Raw genomic sequence first — 12,753 nt, 5'->3', positions numbered from 1 at the left:
GACCCGGGCATAAAGATTAGTTGTCCTGATTATCGTAGTCTATACCAGTATGAGCCTGAACTAAGAAGCACGTTCTTCACATGTGTTACTGTTTGTTTTATAGGCCCATCTAATCTTTGGCTGAAAGGTGGACTTAGGGAATGGCTTCAGTTCTGAGTCAGCAGGATGTCTGGGGGGCCCTAGTCTCGGAGGTTCCTCCAGTCTCTGTCAGACCAGTTAAGTCTGTTTTTTTTTGGTGAATCTGGATTTTGTTCTACATTTTTCTCCCACTCTGTCTGGAACCCTCCAATAAGGAATGTTTGCTTGAGCTGGAACCAAATAAACCTAAATCAGAGCCTACCTGTGTATCATAAAAGTAGCCAGCTGGAAAGAGAGGTCTAATTGAACGATCTGCCAAAGGAGGGAAAAAAGACATTAGACAGTACCATCAGGAGCTGCTTTACATTTCAAAGCTTTTCCCCCATTAAACACCTGGCTGAAAAATAATATAGCTAGCTGTCAATGTTAAAAAAAAAAAAAAAAAATTATCCCAACAGTCTGACTTGCTAAAAGAGACATAAATAAACGTCAATGCTTCAGTTAATACATACCAGGCCCTAACAACAGAAATCTGTCAGGGCAGGAGCCCACAATCTAAAGACTGGGTCAGGGGCAAGTTTTTGTTTTGGTTCACAGGCACGGGTTACACACACAAGCAGAGGGAAGAGTTAAGACCAACAGCAGATCAAAAGAAACTCTTCCTTGGTATTCTGTGTCTGATGGATGTGTATACACACATGAGCAATTTCTGTTATCACCACTAGATTCAAGGTAATTTTTTCCCATAGAAGTTCAACTCACAAATTTAGATTACAAATAATCACAAATAATTTCATAGAATTTAGAGCTGTCAAAGATTTGAGGCATTACAGACATATTTCAATAGCTGATGACTATAATGCTTTTAAGAATTACTATGGTGAATATGAAAATGAAGTACTGGGGACAGCTTCAATGGGATTTTAATGCTTAATACAATCATTCATTAAGTCAATAAATGTTTACTGAATGCCTATCCTGTGCCAAGCAGTTTGCCAGGTACAGGAGATTAAGTAGAGAACAAAGAAAAGTTCTTACTCCCATGGAGTTCGAGTTGGACTGAGGGGATATACAGAATAACCTCAGGTGGTACTGATGCGGTGAAGGACAATTTAAGGGATATGGCAGAACACAGTGGAGCCCTGGTGATGCAGTGGTTAAGAGCTCGGCTGCTAACCAAAGAGTCGGCAGTTCGAATCCACCAGCTGCCCCTTGGAAGCCCTATGGGGCAGTTCTGCTCTTTCCTAAGGGTCGCTCTGAGTCAGAATCAACTCGACAGCAATGGGTTTGGTTTTTTGGTAGCACACAGACGGAAGAGATCCTAACACAGGGATGTCGGAGAGGGTCGACGCTTCTGTTTTCATATCTTACCTATGATTCGACTTGTAAGGATTTCTTTATCAGAAGAACCGATCTCTCTTCTAAGGTAGTTTGTGGGAATTCTACCTGCTGCAGCAGCCTTCTGTCTATAGTCAACCTAACGCAGTGATGGGAAAAATTAAGTCCATATGATTCCTTTTTGTAGTAACAAACTATACTTCAAGAACTACTACACAAATACTAATTTTCCTGAAGTTGCTAACAACGTATTCTAGACCAAGAAGAGAGAATATTTCATTTACTTTTACTTTTTGTATTTTTTGGGGAGAGAGCTGATAAAAATGTTTCAGCAAATCAATTAAAAAAAAAGTTTATACACCTGTAAATTGAATTATGGATATCACGAAATCCCATAATTTATCGCCAGATGCCCTATAATCCAGGCTCCTCCCTCCCAGCAGTCAGATGTCTACCTAGCTTCACTATTTCCTGTGGTAGCTCATTCTGGTCAAGTCATATATTCCTATTTTTCCATTATGACTGTGATAGATATAATTGTATTCCCCTTTTTATAAAAGAAAAAAACCCATAAAATCCTAATGAACTTACTCTTAACTAAGTATATACCTGTAGACTCATCAGGAGTCCTTGGGTGGTACAAAGGTTGTTAGTTTGAACTCACTCAGAGGCTCCTTGGAAGACAGGCCTCATCTGCTTCCAAAATATCACAACCTTGAAAACCCTATGGAGCAGTTCTACTCTGCACACATGGGGTCGCTATGAGACAGAATCCACTCGATGGCAAGCAATAACAACAACAGACTCACATTGGAAAGAAACCTATGAAAGCAATGAGTTTTCACATTTCTACTGTTCTTCTCAACTTACATACATTCTATAGTACACTTACTACTAGCGTGAGAATTGGTGTGAAGTAATCAGTTTATATTCTTTTTTAATTTTACATTTTTTAATGACTCAAAAGTTTTAATGAATCATCTAAAACTCCTCTGTTGTGCAAGGTTTACATTTTGCGCTCACTAGATATTGGGCAAAAATATTCAAAATCCTCCATTTATGCTGTTTACGGTTCAGATAAATTGGCAGATACTTACCACCAACGGCATGAACTGGGAGGGCGAAGGTTTTGTTTTACTGACTGCTGTGACCATCACTGCTGTGTCACCTGACTTAGTTAAACAAAACAACAGCAACATTGGTAAATTCCTTTAAGATCAGATATCAACATATAAGCAGCAGCTGAATGAATCCTTACTCCAGATAAACTCAAGGAGGGGAACTGTTGTCCCTTGATACCATGACAGTAATTGTTCACAAGTGGCCCAATCCTGATCCCTTCTCCACGCCCACACTCAGTATTAGGATGGTCGCTGGGCTTTTCGAAAGCAACAGAACCAAAAGGGAAAAAGGGTCATGGAGGGCCTGTATCTTCTACTTCCTATGAGGAAATTTAGGCTGTAAATAAGGAAAAATATTCCCAAGTACCACTACTGAACAAAACAGTAAAATAATTTTCTCTAGAAAAGCACAAGAGGATGCATTAACATTACCAGAATAAAACAGAACCCAAAGTTTGGAAGGAACCCTAAAGGTCATTTCATATACCCAGCTTTCTGACTTCCTGGTCGTCTGGAAAGGGTCTGACACTAGAAACGATCTCGGTAGTACCTCAGTTAATTTCCAGTAGCACCACGCCAAGGAGTTCTATGATGTTGGGGACGTACTCAGGACCTGACTCTGTAAGCATTTTTAACGTGAAATTGATAAAACCTGGACTTTTTACCTGTACTACAGCAGAGCCGTCTGCAAATCTGGCCAGTTTTCCAGTGGACATTTCTAATTTTCTGTTTGAAAACAAAAATTCAACACAGAAGGACTTAGGTCATCAATGCCATTCCCGGCTTAGTATTAAGTAATCAAAGATTCTAAGAGAACTAAAGGCTGCCAAGTCCCATGGCCCTGCAGCCAGCAAAAAATAAACGGGGAGGGTGGGATGGAGTTCACAATCATTACCAAAAGCACAAGGGAAATTTAAGAGCTGCTTAAGTTAGAATACAGAAACCACGGGCACAGCTTTAATTCTAAATAAGAGATAAAGTATTTTAGGGGTACAGAGCTAAAGGTTTTCCTAAAAGGGAAGAACCTGGGGGACAAGTGGGTATACAAGCAAGGTCCCTATCCACAAGGTAAATCAGAAACATTCTGAGTTACAAAAGTGTGCAGAAGATCAAGTTCAAATCTGACTATGTACCAGGCACTACATGAGCTGCTTTCACATGCCTGACCCTTTAATTCTCACCATCCTCTGCAGTAAGCATCCTAGCCCCATCTACACTGATGATGAAACTGAGGCTGTCAGAAGGCAGAGTCAGGAAGTGCTGGGGGCATGAGGTAAGGCCTTGTCTGCCTCACTCCAAAACCTGCATTCTCCCTACAGCTTCCTACCGCCTTCAGCATCAGCAGCAGTTCAGGTGAAGGCCCTGTGGCTTGCGTCAGAAGAGAGAGTGAGATCAACTCATTCTGGAGTTAACCAGACTGCAACACAGACACGTCTTGATTGGTATTTGGAGAAAGGAAATGAAGGGTCAAAGGTCTTTCAGAGATTCTTGAGGTTACAGACCTCATCTATGTTATGTCCCTACGATCTAGAAAAGCAGGTACCCAATACATGTCTGTCCACTGACTGTCCGGCCCCAGTGCAGACACACTTCTCATTTCTTTTCCTCTTGGAGCATGTCCTTAAGAAGGACCGTTAAGAACAGAGACCTCTCATGGATCAAGGACTTACATGTGAAAACTAACACCATAAAATTCTTAGAGGAAAAAGCAGGGGTGAAGCTGTAGGACTTAGTTTTTAGAGATGGGCTATCAGGCAGTGCAACAAAAGCATGAGCGGCAGAGACAACAGATAAATGGGCCCTCGCAAAATTTTTATGAATACTTCTATTCATTAAAGGATTTTTATCAACAAAATGAAAACATAGCCTTACAGATCAGGAGAAAATTTCTGGGAACCATAATATCCAATAAGGGTCTAATACCCAAAACATACAAAATGCTTCTACAACTTAACAACAAGAAGACAAACCCAATCAAAATATGAGCAAAGGACTTGAACAGACATCCTAAAAAGGATATTCAAATGGCCAACAAACACATGAAAAGATGCTCTACGTCATTAGCCATCTGGATTTTTGCAGCATGATATGAAATCCAACCAACTAACATCCATCAAGCAACACCCAGTAAAAGCCTACCAAAAACCAAAAGACCTTTATGATTTGGCACCTGCTTACTCATATCTCACCTTCTGCCTCATCCATACTGAATTTTTTTAGCTACTCAAATGCACTACGCATTCTTTCATCTCTTTGCAAACGCACATCACTCTCTGCGCTACTTTCTCCTTGCTGATTCCTCTTCATCCTTCAAGCCTCGCCTCCCAATAGCAAGCTTGTTACCGTTAGTCGTTAGGTGCCGTCGAGTCGCTTCCGACTCATAGCGACATTATGTACAACAGAAGGAAAAGCTGAGCGTGTGACAAATACTCCTTTGTGCTCCCTAGGGCCCTATGCATGCCTCTCCCACAATGACTGCCCCAGTGCTGAACCTGTGTTTATATCATTCCCTCAAAACTCTGAGTCTCCAGTGCCTTGTTCACAGTAGATGCTCAATAAAAGCTTAGAGTTGAAAATGAAATACTTGCCTCAAAGGATAACGTGAGCATTAAATACCCTATCTGAAATACTCCTACCACAGAGTAGGCTTTTTAAAGAAAGTTATCCTTCCCCTCTACATCAACCATAAAATAGGTAATATACAATCTCCTAGGGTGTTGTAGGAACAGAGGTAGTGCAGTGGTTAAGAGCTCGGCTGCCCACCATAAGGTCAGCAGTTCAAATTCACCAGCCACTCCTTGGAAACCCTCTGGGACAGTTCCGTAAGGCTGCCATGAGTCAGAATGGACTCAATGGCAACAGGTTAGGTTAGGGTTATGGTGTTGTAAAGAACACATATGATAACAAATACAAAGTGCTTGGAGCTGCTACTCAATAAATGTTACAAAGGACAAACTTAAGACTAAGATGGAAGAACTGCTTTACCCAGAAGGCATGCCACTTATTCCAACACATGACACAGCATAGGAGAGGTCCAGGTTGATTCCTAAATGAAAGAGTCAAAGTTAACTATTGAGAGAAAATGTGGAGGGCAGGGCCTTTGTCCTGTTGCTTTGGGTCCCTGGTGCCTAGCACAAACAAGTTCATTGAGTAAAATGTTCGGGAGCATTTCTTCAAAGAAGAATGTGCAGATCTTTAACAAAAGAAGTCCCTCCCCGACAAAAATGAGCATTAAAGAAGGTCAGCACTGGAAGGAGCTTTAGAGATAATCTAGTCTAGGGGTCAACCTAGGAGTCAGCTATTTTTGTACAATCCTTAGGCTAAGAATGGTTTTTACATTTCTTGAAAAGTTCTTTAAAAAAACAAAGAACAAAGAAGAACATAGGACAGAGACAATATGTAGCCCACAAAGCCCAAAATATTTACTATCTGGACCTTTACAGAAGAAATTTTCAGACTTAATCTATTCTAATATCCTCATTTTGCTGCAAGAAAAGTGATAAAGGAACATGTTCAAGGTCAATCACTCAGGAAGTTATGAGGAACGCCTCGAATCAAAGCCAGATTTTTTGGTTTTCAGTCTGAATCAGGGTTGTACCAAAAAAAAAAAAAAAAGTAAACAATGTAAACATATAAACATTAACAGTTCCAGTTATTCTAAAAACGATTCAAGTTTTTAAAAAATTTTAAGTGAATTCTGCAAATGGACCCCTGTAAAAAGCATGGATTTGTAACCAGAGAAACACAAGTTCAAAATCCAACCAGTTCCGACAGTGGGGAAGTTAACTTTTTTTTTTTTTTCTAAAGTCTCTGACGTCTTAATTATAAACTCGATTAAAAAGATTGTGTGGATCATTTAACTGGCGTTCAGTAAACTGACGTTTCCTTTCCCTTGCTACCCAGGGTCATACTAGTCACGCTTTTAGGCAATCAATTGGATTGAAAGACATGAGCACCCGTTGTCAACTTGTTATCCCAGGCTGGAATGTTTCCCATTTTTGAGCCCAGGAGTTCCCCAAAGTAAAAAAAAAAAAAAAAAAGCAAACGGTTGTTGTCCTGTCCACTGGACTCCTGGCGACCCACGTGTGTTAGAGAAGAAGTGTGCTCAGGAGGGTTTTCAATGGCCGGTTTTTCGGAAGTAGACCAACCAGATCTGGGGGGACTCAAACCTTCAACCCTGACGTTAGCAGCCAGGCGTGTCAGCCGTTTGCACCATCCAAGGGCTCCCCCGAAAATAAAGAGAACGGCAATCGGGCGGAAAGACGGATTGAGCTGGAAGGGAAGCCCAGAACAGGGCAAAAGCAAGGACCGAGAAGCAAAGGTCACGAGGCAGAGATAGAGCGGGAAGGGGGAGGGCCCGAGAAGACAGACTCCAAACCCAGAAGGGAATTACGGACTTCAGGCTTGGGGTAACTAAGGAGGGCAGGGCTTGGGCTGCCGTCTTCCTACACCGGGAGCAGAAACGACTTGGACTGGCCAGACACGACGCCTCGTGAAAAGACAGGGACGGCAAGCCTTGCTTACCTGCCGCCTAAGTCCACGGCCACAGCCCGGGGCCCCGCACCGCCCCACAGTGCTCGCACCTGCAGCGGGGTAAGTGGCCGAGCCCGCCCTGGCAGGCAGGGGGACCCGGCACCCAGCGGCCGCAGCCGGAGGCACGAACAGCAGCGCCTGCAGGCCGCCATGACACCCGGCGCGCGATCGGCCCGGGCTGGGCTCTGATTGGCTCGCCCAGAGACCGCGGGGCGGAGCCTGGTCCAGTTTCGTTTCCGTGGCGCTGGGGGGGAGGCGAGGAAGCGGATGCCCAGGCCACGTTCTACGCGGGCCGGAGAGGGTCAAACCTTTCCGAACGCGGTGTGACGTAACCTCCCTTAGCCCTTACGTATCCTCCAATGAAAGGCTAGTGTAAGTTCTTTGCTCTCCTGTTTCAAAGGCCTAGAATAATGTAAGTATTTAATAAGCAGGACAAATGTGGTAATGATAGAAGTCATAGAACAACACATTATTGTTATTTAGTTTCTGTGAGCTGGAAATTTTTGTGGTAGGTCACAGTTTTTGTGTTACAAATTTTACATAAGTAATATGTTACTGCGAAGGCTCGTGTTAATTGATTTCTAGTAAATAAATTTCATTTTTCATCGACTGATAATTTTGTTGTTGTTAGCAGGGCTTCAGAATGGTTTGTTCCAGGTCTAACCCTTGCTGAGAATTTGCATTTCTACCTGGGATATAAAACCAAAAACTAAACCCATTATTGTGGAGTTGATTCCTACTCATAGCGACCCTACGGGTAGGGTAGAACTGCTTCATAGAGTTTGTCAGGGAGCTCTTGGTGGATTCGAACTGCCGACCTTTTGGCTAGCAGCCGAACTCTTAGCCACTATGCAACCAGGATTTCCACCCTAGATATACTGAGTTAGAATTTACAGTTTAACAAGACCCACAGGTGATTCTTAGGTATAATAAAACTTTTTTTGATAGTAGTGGTTCTCAGAAACCCTGCTGGCTTAGTGGTTAAATGCTACGGCTACAAACCAAGAGTTCAGCAGTTCAAATCTGCCAGGCGTTCCTTGGAAACTGTATCGAGCAGTTCTGCTCTGTTGTGTAGGGTCACTGTGAGTCGGAATGACTCCAGGGCAGTGGGTTTTTGGTAATAGTGGTTCTCAGAATTGGTCCCTAACCAGCAGCATTAGCATGTCCTGAGACCTTGTTAGAAATGCAGATTCTCAGCAAGGGTTTGAACTGGAACAAAGTGGTTTGAAGCCCTGGTTGTTAGGTGCCATCAAGTCAGTTCTGACTCAGCCATTCTATGTACAACAGAGCAAAACACTGCCCAGTCCAATGCCGTCCTCACAATCCTTGCTATGTTTGAGCTCATTGTTGGAGGCACTGTGTCAATACATCTCATTGAGGGACTTCCTCTTTTTCGATGACCCTCTACCAATTTGATATCTTTCTCCAGGGACTGGTCCCTCCTGATAATATGTCCAAGGTTATGTTGAGACAAAATCTCACCATCCCCACTTCTAAGGAGCATTCTGGCTGTACCTCTTCCAAGATAGATCTGTTCATTCTGGCAGCCCATGGTAAATTCAGTATTCTTTGCCAGCACCATAATTCAATGCATCAATTCTTCCTGGGTTTTCCTTATTCGTTGCCCAGCTTTCACATGCATATGAGGCAATAGAAAATAACCATGGCTTGGATCAGGTGCACTTAAGTCCTCAAAGTGACATCTTTGTTTTTTAACACTTTAAAGAGGTCTGTTGCAGCAGATTTGCCCAATGAAATATGTCTTTATTTTCATCCTCATTGCTAATATGTATCAACTCATTTCTCTGCCCTTTTCGGTCAAATGTTAATATTTTCTAAACCAAAACTAAAAAGCAGAACGCCAGCAACTGTTTCAAATAAGTATTTTGTAAAGCGAAAAAAACATTTCTTGAATTTGTATTTGATAAATTTTTGTTGTTAGCTTTCGTGGAGCTCCCAGTACATGGCCGTCCCATGCACAATGGAAGGAAACGCTGCCAGGGAAGTCTGTCGCCAGACCTTGCCTCCTAGTCTGTCTTATTCTGGAAGCTCTCCTGAAACTGGCTCAGTATCATAGCAACACATCAGCTGCACACGAGATATCATAGCAACACATCAGCTGCACACGAGGTATCATAGCAACACATCAGCTGCACGTGAGGTTCACTGGCCTGGACCAGAACCTGGCTTACCAGCATGGAAGGTGGGAATTCTGCCAGTATCCTCGATGAGTTTTTACAGGGTAGGTCAATTTCTCCCGTTCGTTTTAATCTAGTCCAATAGAAGTTCTTTATGTAGTTCCTTGAATGAACCAGTGACTGTTTTTATATTTTGAGGGCATATTTGCCTTTTAAGGCCATCATCCAGTGAAGTAATCCTTTCCCCTCAAAGAAAACCAGACAACAAAAACTCAGCAAACACTCAAATGTAGTTTTAAGATTTAAAAATACTGGGTTCTAAACAGCCAATTGATTTGATGGCAAAACAGCTCGCCTACACCTTGCTTTCTTGAGCTATTACTAGAGACCTGGAATTTCCTGGCCATATTTGGGGAAGAGTGATTATTAAGCACTGGCCAATAGGAGGAATTATCACTAACTCTGTTCATGGGTGTTCGTGTCTAGTAGTTTATTCTTCTTTCTCTACCTTTGACTTCACCTTGAGCTGTCACAGTGTTTTCAAGACCAATCTATTGAACTGCTCATAAAGACAAATCCACCGGTAACAATCTATTTGCCTCAATTCAACATGATGTTGAATTTATAGAATAAGAACACTTCTTTCTGTTAAATCACTTTTTGGTAAGGTGCTTAAATACTATACAATGGTTTTAATTTAGTCAGGATGGCCTAATAGTTAAGAGCCTAGACTTGGTGTTGGTCCCAGCCAGTTCTAGTCCTGGCTCTGTTTTACTAGTTGTATGACCCCATGTCTCTGAGCCTCAGTTTCCTTATCTATAAAAATGGATAATAATATCACCCTCAAGGGTTTTTGTAAGTATTAAATGTCACAGGTGATATAAGACATTTTATCAGAGTACATGGCACATTGTCCATACTCAGTAAATGGTAGATTTGACTTTGATCCAGCCTTTTCTAATCCTTTCCCAAGCTTCCTCTGTCTAAAATACTGAACAGCCTCCTTTCCTTCATAATTCCAGAATTAGTTTGCTTTCCTCCAGCTGGAAAGCAGCATTTAAATATGAAGTCCACCTCTGTTTTCCCACACTAATCTTAAATAATGAAAGGAGTACCACCTGGATCATAAACGCAAAGGCAGATATGGTACCCAATCTTGTGACAGAGCTTTGTTATGAAGTAGTCACACAGAAGGTCCGGAATATGTTTATAGTTGGCCTTTTTAAATTAGCATAGGCACAAAAGTATAAAATTTAAAAAATTTTGCAACGAGAATGAAAACATTTCCTATCAAAACCTCTGGGACACAGCAAAAGCAGTGCTCAGAGGTCAATTTATATCGATAAATGCACACATACAAAAAGAAGAAAGAGCCAAAATCAGAGAACTGTCCCTACAACTTGAACAAATAGAAAGTGAGCAACAAAAGAATCCATCAGGCACCAGAAGAAAACAAATAATAAAAATTAGAGCTGAACTAAATGGATCAGAGAACAGAAAAACAATTGAAAGAATTAACAAAGCCAAAAGCTGGTTCTTTGAAAAAATTAACAAAATTGATAAACCATTGGCTAGACTGACTAAAGAAATACAGGAAACAAATAACCCAAATAAGAAACGAGAAGGGCCACATCACAACAGACCCAACTGAAATTAAAAGAATCATATCAGATTATTATGAAAAATTGTACTCTAGCAAATTTGCAAACCTTGAAGAAATGGATGAATTCCTAGAAAAACACTACCTATCTAAACTAACACAATCAGAAGTAGAACAACTAAATAGACCCATAACCAAAAAAGAGATTGAAACGGTAATCAAAAAACTCCCAACAAAAAAAAGCCCTGGCCCGGACGGCTTTACTGCAGAGTCCTACCAGACTTTCAGAGAAGAGTTAACACCACTACTACTAAAGGTATTTCAAAGCATAGAAAAGGATGGAATACTACCTAACTCATTCTATGAAGCAACCATATCCCTGATACCAAAACCAGGTAAAGACATCACAAAAAAAGAAAATTACAGACCTATATCCCTCATGAACATAGATGCAAAAATCTTCAACAAAATTCTAGCCAATAGAATTCAACAACATATCAAAAAAATAATCCACCATGACTAAGTGGGATTTATACCAGGTATGCAAGGCTGGTTTAATATTAGAAAAACCATTAATGTAATCCACCATATACATAAAACAAAAGACAAAAACCACATGATCTTACCAATTCTTGCAGAAAAGGCATTTGACAGAGTCCAACACCCATTCATGATAAAAACTCTCAGCAAAATAGGAATTGAAGGAAAATTCCTCAGCATAATAAAGGGCATTTTTTTAATATAAAGTCTACAGCCAACATCACCCTAAATGGAGAGAACCTGAAAGCATTTCCCTTGAGAACTGGAACCAGACAAGGATGCCCTTTATCACTGCTCTTATTCAACATTGTGCTAGAGGTCCTAGCCAGAGCAATTAGGATAGACAAAGAAATAAAGGGCATCGGGATTGGCAAGGAGGAAGTAAAATTATCTCTATTTGCATATGACATGATCTTATACACAGAAAACCCTAAGGAATCCTCCAGAAAAGTACTGAAACTTATAGAAGAGTTTGGCAGAGTCTCAGGTTATAAGATAAACATACAAAAATCACTCGGATTCCTCTACATCAACAAAAAAAAAACATCGAAGAGGAAATCACCAAATCAATACCATTCACAGTAGCCCCCAAGAAGATAAAATACTTAGGAATAAATCTTACCAAAGATGTAAAAGACTTATACAAAGAAAACTACAAAGTACTAGTGCAAGAAACTAAAAAGGACCTACTTAAGTAGAAAAACATACCTTGCTCATGGATAGGAAGACTGAACATAGTAAAAATGTCTATTCTACCAAAAGCCATCTATACATACAATGCACTTCCGATCCAAATTCCAATGACATTTTTTAATGTGATGGAGAAACAAATCACCAACTTCATATGAAAGGGAAAAAAGCCTCGGATAAGTAAAGCATTACTGAAAAGAAGAAAGTGGGAGGCCTCACTCTACCTGATTTCAGAACCTATTATACAGCTACAGTAGTCAAAACAGCCTGGTACTGGTACAACAACAGGCACATAGACCAATGGAACAGAATTGAGAACCCAGATATAAATCCATCCACATATGAGCAGCTGATATTTGACAAAGGCCCAGTGTCAGTTAATTGGGGAAAAGATAGTCTTCTCAACAAATGGTGCTGGCATAACTGGATATCCATTTGCAAAAAAAAAGAAACAGGACCCATACCTCACACCATACACAAAAACTAACTCCAAGTGGATCAAAGACCTAAACATAAAGACTAAAACGATAAAGATCATGGAAGAAAAAATAGGGACAATGTTAGGAGCCCTAATACAAGGCATAAACAGAATACAAAATATTACCAAAAATGACAAAGAGAAACCAGATAACTGGGAGCTCCTAAAAATCAAACACCTATGCTCATCTAAAGACTTCACCAAAAGAGTAAAAAGACCACCTACAGTTTGGGAAAG

At 40.9% G+C, this 12,753-nt stretch overlaps 1 protein-coding gene across 5 annotated transcripts in view; it reads right to left on the bottom strand.

Moving 5' to 3' along the window:
* PNPT1 (polyribonucleotide nucleotidyltransferase 1) overlaps positions 1-7,239 on the bottom strand; it is a 45,986-nt gene extending 38,747 nt beyond the window's left edge. For 2 of the 5 annotated variants that reach the window (XR_010319465.1, XM_064277040.1), the window contains exons 1-5: positions 7,062-7,239; positions 3,203-3,263; positions 2,514-2,588; positions 1,450-1,555; positions 341-390 (exon numbers count right to left, since the gene is read on the bottom strand). Coding sequence is in view for 4 of the 5 variants with exons in the window: in XM_064277040.1 (XP_064133110.1) it covers positions 341-390; positions 1,450-1,555; positions 2,514-2,588; positions 3,203-3,263; positions 7,062-7,222 (453 nt within the window). In the remaining variant the exon portion in view is untranslated. Of the gene's footprint in view, positions 1-340; positions 391-1,449; positions 1,556-2,513; positions 2,589-3,202; positions 3,264-5,522; positions 6,124-7,061 lie in introns of those variants that run through there. The other 3 variants (XM_064277041.1, XM_064277043.1, XM_064277042.1) reach the window with 3 other exon arrangements.
* Between the last annotated feature and the right edge of the window lie 5,514 nt (positions 7,240-12,753).

Source organism: Loxodonta africana, chromosome 26 (assembly GCF_030014295.1).
Source record: "Loxodonta africana isolate mLoxAfr1 chromosome 26, mLoxAfr1.hap2, whole genome shotgun sequence".
NCBI lineage: Eukaryota > Metazoa > Chordata > Mammalia > Proboscidea > Elephantidae > Loxodonta > Loxodonta africana.
The sequence above is the reverse complement of the archived record's forward strand: the minus strand, read 5'-3'. Positions and strand labels throughout refer to the sequence as shown.